Source organism: Protopterus annectens, chromosome 11.part0 (assembly GCF_019279795.1).
Source record: "Protopterus annectens isolate FY-2018-M chromosome 11.part0, PAN1.0, whole genome shotgun sequence".
NCBI classification, from domain to species: Eukaryota; Metazoa; Chordata; order Ceratodontiformes; family Protopteridae; genus Protopterus; species Protopterus annectens.
This window is the reverse complement of record NC_056745.1, coordinates 1,564,996,551-1,565,015,974: the sequence shown is the minus strand read 5'-3', so window position 1 is coordinate 1,565,015,974 and position 19,424 is coordinate 1,564,996,551. Positions and strand designations below refer to the sequence as shown.

The 19,424-nt window shown below is 40.5% G+C and overlaps 1 protein-coding gene across 1 annotated transcript in view; it reads left to right on the top strand.

Moving 5' to 3' along the window:
* Positions 1–19,424, top strand: part of UBE2H (ubiquitin conjugating enzyme E2 H) — a 940,085-nt gene that overhangs the window by 625,801 nt on the left and 294,860 nt on the right. Inside the window, exon 4 of the mRNA XM_044088848.1 lies at positions 9,796–9,835. Coding sequence (XP_043944783.1) covers positions 9,796–9,835 — 40 coding nt within the window. The remainder of the gene's footprint in view (positions 1–9,795; positions 9,836–19,424) is intronic.

Sequence of the window (19,424 nt, the reverse complement as noted above, 5' to 3'; positions counted from 1 at the left end):
GGCCTACGAGGATTCTGATGCTGAAGAATCTATTCCCTCGGCCTCCCCTCCTGAAGAGTTTTCATTTGGAGAAACATTACACACTATGAGAGAACATTTTCAATGGCAGGGTCAGGAATTCTCTGATTCCAGAAAGAGATTAAGGACCTTTTTACATTTACCTCAGCACAGGCCCTTAGCTATACCTCCTGTTTTGAATGTAATTGATGATGTCTATTCAGATGCTTGTACTGCCCCTGACTCTCTCCCTCCGGCTCCTGCCAAACCTGATAGGTACTACAGGGTCCCGGATTCACATTTTCACCTGTACAAGGCCCACTGTGCTGATCCAGAAACTGTTTCCCAGGGCCCTAAAGGGGTTGCAGCTGCCACTGCAAAAAATCCTCTGCCCTCTGAAAGGGAGTCCAGAGCATTAGAGAGATGGGGTAAGAAAGTGTATACTTCTGCAACTCTTTCCATGAGGGCATTAAACTGTCAATTCCATATGATACAGTATCAAGAGTATTTACTAGATGAATTGCATAAGAAACTGTCCTCTTCTGAACCCCTTGATCGTAAATCCATTCAGGATCTGGTGCATAACTCCCATCAGGTTAATAACCATTTCTTGCAGTGTGGTTATGATGCATTGGAAGCTTCATGTAGATCTGCTATGACAGGTGCAGTTATACATAGGCATGCCTGGCTGAAGGAACAATCTCTGCCAGACCATGTTAAAGCTAAGCTTTTGGATGCTCCTATGGAAAAGCAAAAATTATTTGGTTCCACGGCTCAAGAGGTTTTAAAGAAATTTGAAGAAAAGGCAAAATTTGTGCAAACAGTTAAAGACTTTCTGCAAGTCCAACCACCAAGATTCAGCAGAAATTGGCCTACTAAGAATTGGTCCTTTCCGGACTCAGACAGATCTCAGAGGCAGAAATAGACGTGGTAGAGGGCAAGCTAGAGGCTCCTACAGAGGCCGTCAGTGGCAGCCTCCCAACCACAGAGGGGTGGTGCAGGTACTACAACTGCTACACCAGGACAGACTCAAAGACTTTATTTTGACTCCACCGACCAGGGCTCAATTAGAAGCACCTTTGGGCGGAAAGCTTTCTTTATTCTCAAAAAATTGGCACAGCATTACAAGGGACGCATGGACACTGCAAATAATAGACAAAGGATACAGGTTCCATTTCCACTCATTGCCAAAAAGAAAAGGCATGCCAAACCTGCCACCAAATCAGAGGGCAGAGGCTTTGAAACAAATTACCAACTTAATGCAAATGAAAGCCATAGAAAAGGTACCTCTTTCAGAACAAGGCCAGGGATTTTACTCGATTATTCCTTGTTCCAAGAAAAGAAAGTCAATGGAGGCCTATTCTCGACTTGTCCGCACTGAACACGTACCTCATTGTGCCAAAATTCAAAATGCTGACTCTACAGCAACTCCTTCCCATGCTGGGCAAGGGGTTTTGGCTGGTGACTCTAGACCTCAAGGAGGCATACCTGCATGTCCCTATTCGACAAAGCTGCAGAAGACACCTCAGATTTCTTGCAGGGTCAGAGCATTATCAATTCTCAGCATTGCCCTTTGGCTTATCTACTGCACCCAGAGTATTCACGAAATGCCTGGCATCAGTAATTGCACATTGCAGACTTCAGGGGATTCAAATCTACCCTTATCTGGATGACTGCCTAATACAAGCGGACAGCAAGCAAACTTTGTTAAAGGACTTGGACTATGCCATCCACCTGTTACAGGCCTTGGGATATACAGTCAACATCCACAAATCAAGACTGGTTCCATCCCAAAGAATAACTTTTCTGGGTGCAGGTCTAGACACAACAACCCAGATGGCTTTTCTCACAGAAGAAAAACAAGAACAACTACCAGTTTACTTTCAGAATCTCACAAGACAAACTCAGATGACTGCAAGGAAAATCCTGCAGGCCCTGGGTTACATGGCATCTTGCATTCTTCTGATTCCACAAGCAAGGATTCATATGAGGAAATTACAATGGTACCCAAGAAGTTTATGGACTCAGCACAGTCACAGCTTAGAAGCTCTGATCCCACTCATTCCTTGCCTTCAAAAGGAATTCCTGTGGTGGGCTCAAGCCTGCCGGTCGAACAGCGGGCTGCCCTTCAGCAAGCCAAGAGCCAACCAAACCATCACCACGGACGCTTCAGACCAAGGTTGGGGAGCGCACATGGAGGACAGATGTATACAAGGGCTATGGACACAAAGAGAGATGCACATGCACATAAACCAAAAGGAATTGCTGGCAGTGATGCACGCAATCGAGGTCTTCAAACCTTTCCTTCAGCATGGCCACCTGCTCATAAGGACAGACAACACCACAGTTATGTGGTACATAAACAAGCAAGGAGGCACCCATTCCTACCCTCTTTGCAGACTGACAATGAACCTATGGGAACTGGCATTGAAACTCAACATACAGCTACAGTCCCAATTCGTGCCAGGGAAAGACAATACACTGGCAGACAGCTTAAGCAGAACTACCATGGATGCACACGAATGGATGCTACACCCAGACATCATCTTACAAATCACACAATCATGGGGAAGGCCGGAAATAGATCTGTTCGCTTCCCCTCTAAATCATCAACTGAAGAAATTCTGCTCAAGGACATACCACCCACAAGCATGGAAGGTGGGCACTCTCTCTTTTAGCTGGAAAGCTTTAACAGTGTATGCTTTCCCACCTCTTCCACTAATGACCAAGGTCCTACTGAAGATCAGGACAGAGCAGCCCAGAGTAATCCTGATAGCCCCAAACTGGCCAAGACAGCACTGGTACCCACTGCTAAAGAGCTTGTCACAGATGAAACCATGGCCTCTTCCCCCTATGGCCATTCCTACTGACACAGCACAATTTCAGGACTCTACACTCCAACCTGAAAACCTTGCAGCTAACTGCCTGGAGAATACCATGACTCCTCCTCAGGGTAACCTATCCCAGAGAGTGAAGGATATTATTATGGAAGCTCGCCAACCTTCCACAAGGAAGGCATATACAGCAAAATGGAAAAGATTTCACACCTGGAACACAGCAAAGGGCCTAGATGCGACTGTGATGAATATGGCATACATACTGGAATATTTGGCAGAATTGTCCCACAGTGGCCTGTCTTACTCTTCCATCAAGATACATGCCTCAGCAATCTCAGCAGAATACAATCTAAATCCACCTGTCTTCTCTCACCCTCTACTAAGACAGTTTCTAAGGGGAATCAAAAACATTGATCCTCCAAGGAAACCACTTCTACCTACTTGGGACCTGAATTTCGTGTTGGAAAAACTAACGCTACCTCCCTTTGAACCAGCAGCATCGGCAGATGTACAGTTTTTGTCTTGGAAAACTGCCTTCCTTCTGGCCATAACCTCAGCAAGAAGAGTAACTGAGCTACAAGCTTTAATGGCGGTGCAGCCATTCCTTATCTTTCATCAGGATAGAGTTTCTTTGAGGACCAATCCTACTTTCATGCCAAAGGTGGTATCCAGGGTATCTTTGAACCAAGCTATTCATTTGCCTACATTCTTCCCACAGCCTCAAAATAAAGGGGAGAGACTTCTGCACACCGTGGACATACACAGACAACTACGCTACTACTTGGACAGAACTAAAAGTTACAGAAAGACTGACCAGTTGTTTGTAGCATATGCTGATGAGGTGCAAGGAAAAGCAATTTCCAAACAGACAATTTTGAAATGGATAGGAAATTGCATTCGTTTTTGTTACGCCTTTCATGGAAAGACTGTGTCCGCTAACATTAGACCTCATTCCACGAGAGCCACAGCCACCACCACAGCCTTCCTTAGAGGGGTGGCTACCAAAGACATTTTAGAAGCTGCTACATGGAGCTCCGTGCATACATTTGCCAAGCATTACAATTTGCCTTTATACTCCAGATCCAGAGTAGGTTTTGCTACGGCAGTCCTGCAGGGTATCTTAACTACACCATCCTTCACTTAGTACCTCCACCCCCAGTTTGGCTATGGTATTCTACCCATATGTGATGACTGCAGATGCATCCTTGAAGGATATAGTACAGTTTTGTACCTAGAAAATAACACCAAACCGGTGTTTGCCAACACCAAGACCAAACAAAAAACTGGAAGTGAAACAAAGAATCTTCCAATTTTTATTGTTAAACACAAATTCACGGCAAAGCAAAGCACACAATAAATCCAAATGAACGCCTTCACACTCAGCGTTTTCGTCACTACTGGACTTCATCAGATAAAAACTGCTGTTCCTAATTCCCTTTTATATAATTTAAAAAAATATTGCACCAATCCATTTCTAGCCTTCAAACAAACTAATTAATTATTAATTACCTTTGTTTTAACAAATACACACATGAATTTAAAAAACACTGTTATTTCCATAATATAAAGCTTTGCATTTTATAAAATATATATCCAACATTTACCTTTTTTGAAAAATGTTAATTTAATTTAATTTAAAATGAATAATTTAATTAATAAATATATATATATATATAAATAAATAAATAAATGAAATAGATGAAAGAAAGTTTTGTCATTGTAAACCTATGTTCATATGTTACTATAGTGCCATCTCCTGGTTATATTTATTATCACACATTTCTCCTCAAATTTCTGCTCTTATTTTCAATAGATATGTGGTCATTTAACCCTGGTTTTCTATTAGCTTCTAGGGCTATCTGCCACCACATTTCTTTATATGCTATGAGCAATAATATAAAAGAAAACACATTAATGAAAAAATCAACGTTTAACCCAATAATACACAACCAGTTAAGGAACTTTGAAAACAACATGGAAAGGGAAATTAGAAGAAAAGAAAGCAACATTAGAGATATGACAATTTACCACAACCTTCACCCCAATGAACATTTAATTTTAGAGGAACTAAAAGCTAATAAAAATGTCAGAGTTATGAAACCTGATAAGGGGGGTGGGGTTGTTGTGATGGACGTAATAGTATATGAAGGCAAAATGAATGAAATATTGAGAAATGAAGCAAAATATAGTGTGGTATCTAGGAATGAAATTAATGTGGCTTATAACAGAATAGACAATATTTTGGAAGATATGATGAATGAAGAACTTATTAATTATAAAACCTTGAATTATTTGAAAAAAACCAAACCCAAAATACCGGCAGTATTTGGTATACCGAAAATCCACAAGAATAGCTTGGACCCACCCCTGAGACCTATAGTCTCAGCAGGAGGGTCAAAAACAAATTCTTTAGCTAAATATGTGGATGTAAAGACAAAACATATTTGGATTAACAAGGGGACAATTTTGAAAGACTCATGGAATTTATTGACTATTTTGAAACCAGAATTGTATCACGAGGAATTAATTTTTGTGACTATAGATATAGTTGACCTATTTGGGTCAATTCCCTATGTTGATGGTCATATAATGTTTGAGGAAGAAATATTTGCTGATAATAGACTTACTCATGCAGAAAAGGTAGTGTGCACAGGGTTGATGGACCTAATATTGAAAAATATTTTTTTTCTATTTAATGGTGAATATTTTAGACAGTTACAGGGAGTAGCCATGGGTGCCGCCTGTGCACCTACCTTTGCTAACCTAGTTTTATCGAATTGGGAAAGAAAGTACATTATAGGTTCCGAATATGAGAAATATTGGACACTTTGAGAGATTCCTAGATGATATAATAATATTTTGGATAGGAGGAATTGAAACCTTAGAGGGATTTATCAAATATATGGAAGAAATATCTGGATTTTTTAAATTTACTTATAATTATTCCAGGTCTGGTATTTCATACTTAGATGTGGAGATAACATTGGAAAATGGAACGTTCCAAACAAGTGTTTATAGGAAACCCACTTACGTCAATTCTTTTTTACATTTTGACAGTGCGCATCCTTTATATTGTAAAAAGAATTTAGTAAAAGGTCAATTTGTAAGAGGGTCGAGAATGACCAGTAAGGATGATAAATACTTAAAGGAATGTGACTTATTACACAAAATGTTTCTTGAAAGAGGGTATCCCAATGATTTCATTCAAAACTTGAGAACTGAAGTCCAAATAGGTAGAGGGGATAGGTTTAAACCCATAATTGGGACATACAAGGAAGTAAAGGCAATAGAGGTTAAAGAAAAAGAAAATTTTCAACAGTCACTAATTCTTGAATACAATATATTAAATAAGGAAGTAAAGACCATATTTTATAGAGAATGGGAGAGATTTAAGAACTTTACTGACTTAGAAGTTATTTCTTCTCAGATGCCCAAAGTTATATTTAAAAATACTATTAGTATAAAAGGGTGTTTGGAAAATAGCACTGACAACAAAAAGAAAAAAGATGTAGGAGGTAGGGTAAAAACTGGTACCTTCAAATGTGGGAGGTGTATGCAATGCGAAAATATTTTGGGTAGAGAAAAAGTTTTCTTGGAAGGGAGAAAAAGATGGTTAAAAAGCAAGGCATACTACAACTGTGAATCAAAGGGGGTAGTATATTTGGCTATATGTATGGCATGTCCATCTTTCTACGTTGGGAAGACGGAAAGGTTACGATGTTAAAAAAGAAATGGAAACCAATGCCATCTATAGACATTCTAAAGTGTGTGTGGGGTCCAAATTTCAATTTTTTGTGTTGGATCAAATAATTGGTAATAAGAGAGGGGGCCCCCTGGAAGAACTCATAGCATATAAAGAAATGTGGTGGCAGATAGCCCTAGAAGCTAATAGAAAACCAGGGTTAAATGACCACATATCTATTCAGGCTCTTTTGAAAATAAGAGCAGAAATTTGAGGAGAAATGTGTGATAATAAATATAACCAGGAGATGGCAATATAGTAACATATGAACATAGGTTTACAATGACAAAACTTTCTTTCATCTATTTCATTTCATTTTATTCATTTATTTATTTATTTATTTATTTATATATTTATTAATTAAATTATTCATTTTAAATTAAATTAACATTTTTCAAAAAAGGTAAATGTTGGATATATATTTTATAAAATGCAAAGCTTTATATTATGGAAATAACAGTGGTTTTCAAATTCATGTGTGTATTTGTTAAAACAAAGGTCATTAATAATTAGTTTGTTTGAAGGCTAGAAATGGATTGGTGCAATAATTTTTTAAATTATATAAAAGGGAATTAGGAACAGCAGTTTTTATCTGATGAAGTCCAGTAGTGACGAAAACGCTGAGTGTGAAGGCGTTCATTTGGATTTATTGTGTGCTTTGCTGTGCTTTGCCGTGAATTTGTGTTTTACAATAAAAATTGGAAGATTCTTCGTTTCACTTCCAGTTCCAGTTTTTTGTTTTTGTTTGTACAGTTTTGTACCTACCATAAATGTAGATGTCCGATAGGTATGCATCTGCAGTCAGGTTTACCCTGCCACCTACCCCTCTGTGGTATTCCTAGGGTGCTTACCCCTCTTTTAGCTAGCTGGGGAAATCTATTATGGTGTATTTGTTTGTATATACATGTATATATATAATTTTGCAAATGTTTGGAATTTTATTGCATTTATCCAAATTTAGCCTTCCTAGAGGGCACCTGGCATCTGGGGCAAGAAAAACTGAGGAAGATGGCGTCGGCTGATGCTTTTATACCCCAGATGCTCTGACGTCGGGGAAAGTGCGACATCAGCCGAGGCCAGACCCAGACTTTGGAATCCGTCCGACCAAAGGGCTGCCTGAGGCAGGACAACCCATATGTGATGACTGCAGATGCATACCTATCGGACATCTACATTTATGGTAGGTACAAAACTGTACTTTTGTACCAAATGTTCCTCAGATTTTACAATACTTAACTGAGATGCTGGACAAAGGCCTATCCTTTTCATCAATTAAGATTCATGCCTCTGCCATTTCAGCCCATTACAATACGGAACCACCTATCTTTTCTAATCCTTTAATAAGGCAGTACCTCAGAGGGGCCAAAACATAAGACCTCCAAGGACAGCACCAATACCTGCATGGGACCTTAATTATGTCTTGGAAAAACTCACACTACCTCCTTTTGAGCCATCCTCAACAGCTGATATAAAATTCTTATCCTGGAAAACAGCTCTGCTCCTAGCAATAACCTCTACAAGATGAGTCTCAGAGTTACAGGCACTCATGGCTGTGGAACCTTTTATTTTTCATCCAGACAGGGTTTCCCTGAGGACGAACCCTACATTTATGCCTAAGGTGGTGTCCAGTGTGGCCCTTAACCAGACCATTCACTTGCCTACCTTTTATCCAAACCCACAGAACAAGGGTGAGAGACGTCTGCATTCTTTGGACATACACAGACAGCTACGCTTGTACTTGGACAGAACTAAGGCTTTCAGAAAGACTGGGCAACTTTTAGTGGCATATGCTGCAGGATCACAAGGGAAGGCCATTTCAAAACAGACTATTTCAAAATGGATGGGCCATTGCATTCGTTTCTGCTACTCACAGCATGACAGATCAGTGTCTAAGGGCATTAGGCCACATTCTACCAGAACAGCAGCCACTTCAGCAGCCTTCCTCAGAGGAGTACCAACCAAAGACATCTTAGAGGCTGCAACTTGGAGTTCAGTGCACACTTTTAAAAAGCACTACCACTTACCTCTTTACTCTAAATCCAGAGCAGGCTTTGTCACTGCAGTTCTGCAGGGCCTCATAGCCTCTCCTAATCCTATTTAGCCAGCTACCCATCCTCAGCTTTGGGATTCAACCCAAGAGTAATAACTGCAACAGTGAAACATGACGAACATAGTACAGTTGTGTACCTACCATAAATGTAGATGTTCGAGTGTATTCACTGTTGCAGTCCAGGTTACCCTCCCACCATCCCCCTGTCATTTGCTGGGTCTTATCTGTACTTCTCTATTCTATACAACCTATGTGGTGTATTTGCTTGTAAATGAAGGAAATGTTTGCTTTAGTGCATGCATGTTTATTGGCATAACCTATTTAGCCTACCCTTTTGGGGGCACCTGACATCTGGGGCAAGAAAAACTGAAGAAAATGGCATCGGCTGCACCTTTTATACCCCTGGCGCACTGACGTCAGGGAAGAGGCGACAGCAACCGACGCTGGACCAAGACTTTGAAATTCAGGCCGACTGCGGGTAGCCTGCCAGCAGGATAACCCAAGAGTAATGACTGCAACAGTGAATACACTAGAGCATCTACATTTATGATAAGTACACAACTGTACTTTACACACACACTAAAGGTTTACAGTAAGATGTTTTTTGTGTATAAGAATGTACAAAAGAGTTGTTATGCATCCTAAGTGCACTGGATATGTACAGTGGACTGCATGATTAGGATCTGGTGTCAGCAGCATTTGCTTGTCTCCACTAGAAGCCGGAGTCGGTGGCAAGCTTTGACCTTAGTTATATGTTGTCGTAATCAGTGGTCCAGATGTTATTTCTACCATGTTTCAGTGATTTTAGTTCTCCCTCAGGGCTGGATTATCTCTCATTGATTGATAAGGTGGTAGCCTAACTTAACATGTCAGCTAAATATCTGCTGCCTAGCAGATATCATGGTCAAAGGGTGAGCACATTCAGAAGGGCAGTAAACGTGCAATTATGTGCAAACTATGAAGAAGAGTGAATGGTTAATTTACTGCCAAGGTAAACCATGCACGGCTGTTCGTTCTGTAGATGTGACATATCAAAATGCTTTCTTTGACATTGGTTTATTCCATCTATACATGCTTTTGCACCAGTGTTGGTTTCAGTACAGCTGTAAAAACAGTTTTGTGCATCTTTTCCTTACACTGAACTAATTTTTTTCATTTTCTGTTTTCAGGATTCATGAATAAAATTTTCCATCCCAACATTGATGAAGCGTAAGTGAAATTGATGTGGGAATTTTACATGAACTGTGACGCTTTCCGTAAAGAAAAGAAATTTCAAGGTGCAATGTGATTACTGATGTGGCTTCAGGTAGCATGCAAACTTGAGAGAGTGAGGCTACAAAGTCCACAATGCTTATAGGTCTAGCAAGACAAAAAAAAGTGCAAAGTGTAGTGTGGATTTCTTGGGGGGACTAATGTCGTTTTTTTAAGACGGTGGAAGATGTTATTACTTTTAGCCAACTTGTACCTTCTGACAATGAAGTTGTTGGCTTTCATCTAATTATTGAGCTGACTTGTTTCCCATGAGCTAAGGGTTTGCTTGAGCATTTCCTATGGCTACGTGACAAGCAACACTTGAATTTCATGCATTTGTAACAATCTCCCTAAAGATTCACAGTAACAGGCCCTGCACATGTGACTTCTGTCCAGGTAGCTCCCCTGTTTTTCACAGTATTGAATAGTTTGTAGGATAGTTGCATATATAAGTGTCTAAATACCCATAACCACTTCCCCTTACCCCTTAATACTCTATATGAACAAGCTTGGTTACCGGAAAGGATGTTTCTACACCTAATTACACAAGCCTAAACAAATTGTGGGTACTGTTCGTGCATACTTCTGCAGTCTGAGATAAGAGTAGTAACTGTAGATCACTCTAGTTATCACTCTGTACCTTGTGCTGCATGCATGTATTTAGTAAAAGTAGTTGGTAAGCACCAGTAAGCCAAAATGCAAATAGAGACACTGTATACATTGTTTAATGTTAATTCTCAATTGGTTCTCTAAGTAGCATGCATTTTCTACTGTATGACTCCTCATCATTTTAGTCAGTACCTGTTTGCTAATGTAGTGCACTTTGTAAATGTAGGTCTTCTGTGTGAAACTTACTTCCTGTGCCTCCTCTGAAAGTGGATTGTGTCCAGTCAGACCAGTCTGATAAACATATCACTTAAACTACTTAATAAGCATAAAATACTTGCATATTCCTGAATAGTAGCTTAAATGAGATGATAAATCAAGACTTTTATTTTTACCCTCAGGAGCACATCTAGGTGGTCATACCTTTGCCATATTAAAAAGGAAAATATGGTTTAAGTTGAAATATTTCTCCGTTCGGAGTTAACTGTTGGGAGTGTATTTATTTTCACTTAAGACTCTCACATCTCAATCAGTATGCAGGTTAGATGTGAAGTGGACATTCTACAGTCAAACATGAATATTTACTTATTTATTTTTATACTTGGTGTGCTTTGTATTTAGCCCCAAAGACGTCTTCGGTCAGTTGGAGCCCAGAGTATTTTTTAAAGCCATACCGACTCTGGTGTCATTGCGATTTCCCCTCAACCACCACCTTTCCCATTTGGCCAGCATAGGGCTTGCCCCATCCTTATCCGTTACCCTCGCTAGTGCGTAAAACCGTACAGTTATTGCATAAGATCAGGGGCAGAGGAGGATTATAGAGGAGAGAAGTTAAAATGTTAGCTCATCTTGAACTGTATAAGCAAAGGCAATGCAGCTTTTACCCTTTTTATACCTACTCCAAAAGCATGCAAAATGTTGTTTTGCCCCACTTTGCATTCCTATGGATTACTCCGTGCATTTGCTGTTAACAGGCACACCTGTCATAGAAGTGCTAACTCCCCCCGTTGTGGTACTTGATCTACCAAACCGTGGCCATCCATGTAGTGACTGAAAACGCATTCTGAACCAAGATGCTGAAGTTCTAGACTGAAATACTTTCTTGACATTAGCAAACTGTTCCATAGAGTAAAATAAAGTAGCCATCCAGTCCTTCAGTGTATAAAATTATACAAATGCTAAAGTTCAGTGTAACAATTCTCATGACTGTAAGTGTGGTTGAAAATGTGTATCATAGTACAGCTCACTACTGAAATAGCAGTCATTAGATTGAGTGTATGAGGTGTAGTAGCTGAAAACACTGTGATTGTTGCATTTTTAAATTAAAATACTTTTTTCATAGGACCGTACTTCTGTTCCTGTTTTCAATAACTACTTTCTCAAGCTGACATTGTGCCCAGTCTCTGCCTTAATTGTCAAAAGTCTGTGCCACCTCCCCCCCAAAAAAAGTATTTGTGTGAAAGACTTGACACTTTATACAAGATTGCTCAAAATTCTATTCAGTGCAAGGTGGCTTTCTATTTAAAAGGTTAGCTGCATTAGAACAGGGTAATTTTCTGCCTGTTTGAGTATGCTAAACTTGCATTGGGGCTGTTAAAGCTTTTGATTGTGTTTAAAGGATTAGAACTGGATGAAATTCAGACACTTCCTTCAGCTGTAAGCAGGTTTTGAGTTCCTGTGGGAATTCCCCAACTTTTATTTGTTTGAGGAATAGTGTGGTGCTTATGCAGATCTTCACCCTTTTTTGCAAACTTGCTATGATAGCCTATCGGGTAGTCTCAGTTTGATTTTCAGGCTTCATACATCCCATTCAGAGCAGAACATTTTACCAGACAAGCTTAAAAGGCCCATGGCAAACCCTCACAAATGGAAAGTGCACCTTGGGATCTTCCAAGAATTGATCAGTCAGAGAACACCTCAAGTAGATCTGTTTGCTTCCTTTCTGAGCGGTCAGGTAAAGCAATTCAGCTCCAGTATTTCTTGCAAGCAGGCTTGGAAGACAGATGACATCTCATTCCTATGGGTCAGGAATGTTCCTGTATATTTTTCTACCCTTCTCACTGATATCAAAGGCACTTATGACCCAGAACGACTCCCCAAATTTTATAGTAGTGACTCCCTTTTGGCCCAGGCAGTAATGATGGCCAAGGGCAATTTACACAGGCTTCCCAACAGACTGGACTTGCTTACACAAAGCAGTTGTCTGACATGCTAAACCAAAACATTTTCATTTGATTGCCTGGATGGTAAGTTGCCTAAAAGATGATGATTTTTTTTTTTTTTTTTTTTTTTTGAGGATGTGTAGCAGTTATTGAAGGAGGCTTAAACATATGCTACTAAGAAATCTTGTATAACTACATGGAAAAGAGTTTATAGTTGGTGTCATTCCAAGATCCAGGGCACTTTTAAAGCCCAACTGCATCTGGTTCTTGACTGCGTGATTTGCTAACCTCTGGTCTGCCTTCTGTCAAGGTTCATGTGTTGGCCAGTTCTAGCTGTCTGCCTTTAGATATTGCCCTTTGTAATCAAGCAGATTTTGAAAGTTTATTTATTTACATGTCAGATTACCTAGAAAACAGGTGATTAATCCTTGGGAACTTTATTTATTTTTCCATTTGAACCAGCTTATTTGAGGTTCTTAACCTGGAAGATTGTTTTACTCATTGCTCTGACTTCTGCTAGCAGAGTATCTGAATTACAAGCTCTTATGGTGAGTCAACCCTACCTACCTACAAGGATAAGGTCAAGAACTAACCTTATTTGTATGCCTAATGTAGTTGCAGAATTTATATTCAAGACATACTGTTAACCTCATAGTTTTTTACCCCCGGAAACGCAGGACAGGGGAGAAAGAATACTTCATACACTGGATGCCCACTGGTGGCTTATATATTACCCAGACAAACCTCTTCAGGAAAGCTGATCATCTGTTTGTCTCCAATGAAGGAAAGAGTAAAGGGCAACCAGTTTCAAAGCAGGCAATTTCCAGATGATGGCTTATGTTGCTGCATTATGCTGTGCTCAACATAAGCCACTTTCATGCAGGGATAGGGCCTGTTTCAGATGGGCTTTGGTATCTTCTGTGACTTTCTGGAAAGAGGTGGACTCTGCATTCTAGAGACAGCAACTTGGCCCTCTTTATGTACCTTTACAAAGCACTACAAATTGGATTCCTTTTCCAGGCCCATGACAGGCTTTGCTAGGGCCATTCTCCAGGGGCTCCTGGATTCATAGTTTTTCCTCCTCCCTGTTTGGGAAGATTTATAGCTTGAAACCATATAGCTTAGGCTACTGCAGCAGTGATGTAATTTTGAACTTTGAACATAGTTAGGGTTGCCAGCTGTCCGGTTTTTGACCGGACTGTCCGGTTTTCTGACAAATTATCCGGTTACAGATTTCATTCAAAACTGGACACGTGAAGTCTGGGTTTTGTGCCACTGGCTGTCACGGTCTCAAGCATTATGGGGATGCTATTAAGTAGCAATCTTCACTTGATCTTCCTGCTTACTATTAGACAATTCTCAACATTAATACTTCTAGAGGGTAGGGTGTAAGTAAGAAAATCCTTCTTGTAAAGTAAGTAATGTCACTAACAAGGGCGCCCTCGCAAAATATCCTGCACAATTGTTTAAAAGCCTTTCAGACGCAACAGTGTGTTTGGGTTCAGCATTTTGAGACGTGTACATTTTTAATGGTGTCCAAGAGGGTAGCACTAACTGGTTATGTGGAATCTGCTTTCTACACCCCTGGCTGCAGTTCTCAAATGTTTGACAGACAGAGCACTTATGAAGACATTATTTACTGGTAATCAAGTCAAGAACTCTGAGGATTTCCCGTGTACACTCTCAAAACAGCGCACACAGTTACAGATGGTTACACCTTTGCCTGCGCCTCCTACAACAAAAGACAATAATAAAAGCTGATTAACTTATTAGGCCTGCCCCTCTGCTTCCCGGCAGAGCAAAAAAAAAAAAATCAAAAAACTAAATGATTTTGACTGTAGCTGTCTGCGTCTTTTTTACGTAAGTTGTTTCGGTGACAACTGAAAATGGCGGTGAACTTGAAAGGAAGGAAATGTTCTCAAACATCTTTATTGAATTACCTTTGCCAGTCCATAGATGACACAACTCAGAACTATGACCAGGGTACACTGCCTGGAGCACCCTCTCTTAGTCGTGGTGTGCCGAGAAGCGTCTCCCAGCAACACAGCTCATTTATGGAAGGGTCGGGTATATAGTAAGAATCAGAATGGAAAACCTTCTGTAAGTTATTGGTCAAAAGCATTGGATGGTTTAGAAATCGTAACATAGTTTGTACCTGCTAAAACTCCTTATTGTAGATAGTTTTTACTGTAACATAAAAGCTGAATATTTGTCTGGAGCAGTATCAGTGGCACACGCCCCTATGCAACCGTGTTTAATGTGCATAGTTGTAGCAGAAATAACACTTATTTGGGCTGCATGTACTTTTCGAGTACTGCTTTATTCACTTGTGTAAATGTGCCAAAGTAACAGTACAGGTTCAGATGTGCAGTCCCTGCTGTGTATTAGTTTTCTGTGTTGGAATAGTGTTGTATTTAGGAAAAATGAGTTGACTTGTGAAGTTTTGACGCATTAGAATTTTTATTGTATTTTGATTGCCTGAAGCATTGTAGCATACTGCAACTTGAACACCTTGTGCATGATGCTTACCACTTAGGGCAACATTCAATAGTCAGCATTCTCTGGCTGAGTTACTTGGCTGTAGTTTATTAAATACCTGTTGACAATTTGTGATGCACTTTAGTAAACATTTATGGCTGTAGATGATTTTTTTTAATGAATGCTGCTTTGGTATTGCAACAGATTTTTTAACATTGTGCCGAAGTGATAGTTAAGAACAGTGTGTCATGCAAACCTTTTCCAGGTTGTAGTGCATTTTGATGAGGCTTCTGAGGTGAATGGTAAGGAAAGAGACTATCAGTGTTTGCTAAACTGGCTGATTTACTATGCTTTTTTAAAGAAAAGCGTAGTAAATCAGCTGAAAGCAGGCATCCGGAACAGAAAAAAGAGGGCGTTCTCATCAGTTGATGTCACAAAATGGGTGGGGCATGGATGGGAGAGGGGTGGGAATGGGTGGAGTTATGGGTGATGTGAGGGGCCTGACCTTAGTCTGGTTTTAGCCACAAAGAAAGCTGGCAACCCTAAACATAGTGCAGTTGTGTAAGCGAACTTACCATAACAGGCTATGTTGTATTAAGTCACTGATGCAGTGGCTGACCCATTCCTTCTGCCCTCCCCTTTATTTTGGTGCAGTTTTTTTTGTATTGCCAGGGTGGTTGTATGTGTGTGCGCGTATTAAAAAAAATATATATATATATATATATATATATATATCTACCCGCGGTGGTGGTGCTGCGGTAGCGTTGTCGCCTCACAGTAAGACGCTGTCTGGTTCGATTCTCAGCTAGAGCGTCTTCTGCGTGGAGACATGCGTGAATGGGCGTACCTTCTTTGAAGGTTGTGCGTCAGGGCTGGTAAGCCTGCACGTAAAAATCAACTACCAATCATTAGCGGACCGGAGTTCTGCTGTGGTGACCCCTAACCGGGAAAAGCCGAAAGACACAAACAAAAATATATATATATATATATATATATTTATATATATATATATATATATATATATATATATATATATATATATATATCCACTTCTGAATCTCAAAATACTGAAATTTTGAATTTCAGTACATCAAGACCAGAAGCTCGAAACCACACAACACAGAAACACTGTACACCATAAAATAGTAAAAGCACAACCCTCGCCAATATAACATAAACAGTAATCAATAAAAACAAAACAAACTTATTTTGACGGGTGGCAAGCCCCCTTCACCCCTCCCCGCTACTTATATGTACAACTCTGAGATCGCATCAACTTGGAAAAAACCCCTGCTTGTACGTGCTTTACACTTGCATGGCACACTCATACTTGCACTCACTAACAACACACATACACACTACATGTAGAAAAATCACCACTTTCAACAGTAACATACACACACTCCCACCTACCTACCCCAAACTAAACCTACAGCTCCCCCAAAAAATAAAACCTAACACGTGTACCCAAAATCCTACAAAACTAAACACGTACCTGAATCTCTGTACATAACCAGACATCGGCTGCCATGCGAAATCTCAGAACACATTCCCCTTAGAGAGATCAAACAGTAAATTACACACTGCACCATACCTACCGCAAATTCCGGAAATAAAAACTGCACTTTTGACATTCTGGTCTCAAAGTACTGAAATTCGAAATTTCAGTATTTCGAGATTTGAAAGTGGACCCGCATATATGTATGTGTGTGTATATGTAATTAACACAGACATTGGGAACCTCCAAACACTGGACCCTACCCAGTTCGGCTTTAAGGGGAGATCATGCCTCCCAAACCTGGTGGACTTCTTTGAGACAGTTACCAAGGCTATAGACGAGGGAAAGGTGGTCCACACAGCCTACGTAGACCTCGCAAAGGCCTTCGACACCATTCCCCACTCTGGTATTGCAGACAAGCTCACCAGCCTGAACATAAACCCCTATGTCACGAGATGGGTTGCCAACTGGATCACTGACAGAGCCCACATGTTAAGAGTTGCGGGAGCTAGGTCTGAGACTAAACCGGTTACAAGTGGCATTCTCCAGGGCTCAGTCCTAGGACCCTTCCTATTCGGCATATACTTCTCAGAGGTACAGGCAAGCACAGGAGCACTATGGCTGACTAAGTTCGCAGACGACTGCAAACTAGGGGCTATATTTGACTCTCCGGCTGACAGACATCCTCCAAAAGGGTCTCACTAAGACAAATACCTGGTGTCAAAACCATGGCCTCAAGCTAAATGCCAAAAAGTGCATAGTCATCCCCTTTGGAAAAAACAAAGTACCCACAGACTGCCACATAGGTGGTAGCCCCCTAAATGTGGAAGATGTAATAAGGGATCTGGGGACCCAAGTAGATAGTAACCTCTCCTTTGATAGTCACATTGTCAAAGTGGTTAGAAAATCCTATGTGGCCCACCTAATCACAAAAGGGTTTGCACCCAGATCGAAAGAGGTCAATGGGCCGCTCTACTCATCACTCATCAGACCCATCACAGAGTACAGTGCCCCATTTGGGATCTACCTTACAAGACACCTGCAACAACTGGAAAGACCACAGAAGTACCTCACCAAGAGGATCACTGGCCTCAAGCAGATGCCCTATGCAGCTCGACCTAAGAAACTCCAGCTGTACTCTGTTGCATACCACCTACTCACAGGTGATCTCTGCCTAACATACAAGGCCATGTCCAACCCAGAATTGATGGACATGCTCCACCTAAAGAAAACCATATCCCCTCGAGCCACACGCTCCAGGGATCTAAACCTCACCACAACAATAAGTAGGACATGCTGGAGGGATAGATTCCTGTCCCAGAGACTTCCCCTGCTCTGGAACAAGATTCCAGTCTACATTAGGCAGAGCTCCTCGCTAACCCTCTTCAAGAGAAACCTTGATGAGTGGATGAGAAATAGAAAGTTTAACCCAGGGATCACATCAATGGCTGTGCTGGACAGAGGCACAGGGAACTAATCTAAGGAGGCAGCAAAAGCCAACACATTCCAGCTAAGCTTATAAATGCCTTCGGGCAGATAGCCTAGTACCTACCTATGAACCTAGAGGCTGCCTCGTTTCTGGAATAGACTTCCCATACACGTCAGAGCACCTCGCTGACCCTCTTAAAGCGTAACCTTTGACCGGATGGGAAACCACAAATTTGTCCCAGGGGTTCCACCTGTGTTCCTCAATGACAGGGTCGACAGGTGCTCACTGAGGTTTCTTTGGGGGATAAACTCTTGACTATGCTTGTAAGGGCCTCAGGGCCATTAGCCTGATATACTCCTATGATCCTATGAACTGTTCAGCTCTTGTCATAGCATAACTGCAGTCTTATGCCAGTACTTTGGAATATTTCCCTTCTAAACTAAATTTAGACAGTAGTGTATATTCCCTGTGTTCTGATAAGTACATTCTCTTATAAAAGCTTTACTGACTGGATCACTTAAGAATGTTTGCCATCCCTCCATGACTATGCTTCCATTCCTTTGTTTCAAGGTTTTGGTTGGCTAATAAGTATTGCATTATTTATGTTTGTCATTGTCTGATGCCTGTACCTGCTATTGAATTATATTTCATTGTCATCATCTTCATAAATTAAGATTACCCAAGCAGTGTATGAGACCTGAGGTTTTGGTGTAAAGACACCCTCCCCCTTCCTGACATGCTGATGATAATGATTCAGCTGTTTTTGCTCTGATACATTTGGGTTTCGTCTTTTAGGCAGTTTCTGTGCTTAAAAGTCATATCCTGAATGATGGCATGTCATCGTCTTCATAAATTAAGATTACCCAAGCAGTGTATGAGACCTGAGGTTTTGGTGTAAAGACACCCTCCCCCTTCCTGACATGCTGATGATAATGATTCAGCTGTTTTTGCTCTGATACATTTGGGTTTAGTCTTTTAGGCAGTTTCTGTGCTTAAAAGTCATATCCTGAATGATGGCATTGTTGCCATTCATTTTTAGTTGGAATATTTACACATTTTTATTTTTAATGGTATTTGTTGCAATGTTTTTGGAGATTCGGTAGTGGTACTTGCTTTTGTAGTATTAAGTGTTGCTTTGAAAAACTGTGCTTCACACATCTGATGTAGTGATTGTGATGCAACCAGGCAGATATTGTTACTTTGAAGAAAAATGACTTGCCTTAAAGTGGCAGCAGGAAAACTTTATTCCAGATGTTAGTCTGCCAGTCATTTTTAAACCCTTAGAACATTAAAAGTACTGAACTTTAGTAAGATTTTGTCAACAAGCTTTAAACTGCTAATGTTTGAGGAGACTTTGTAAAATGTACAAGCCAC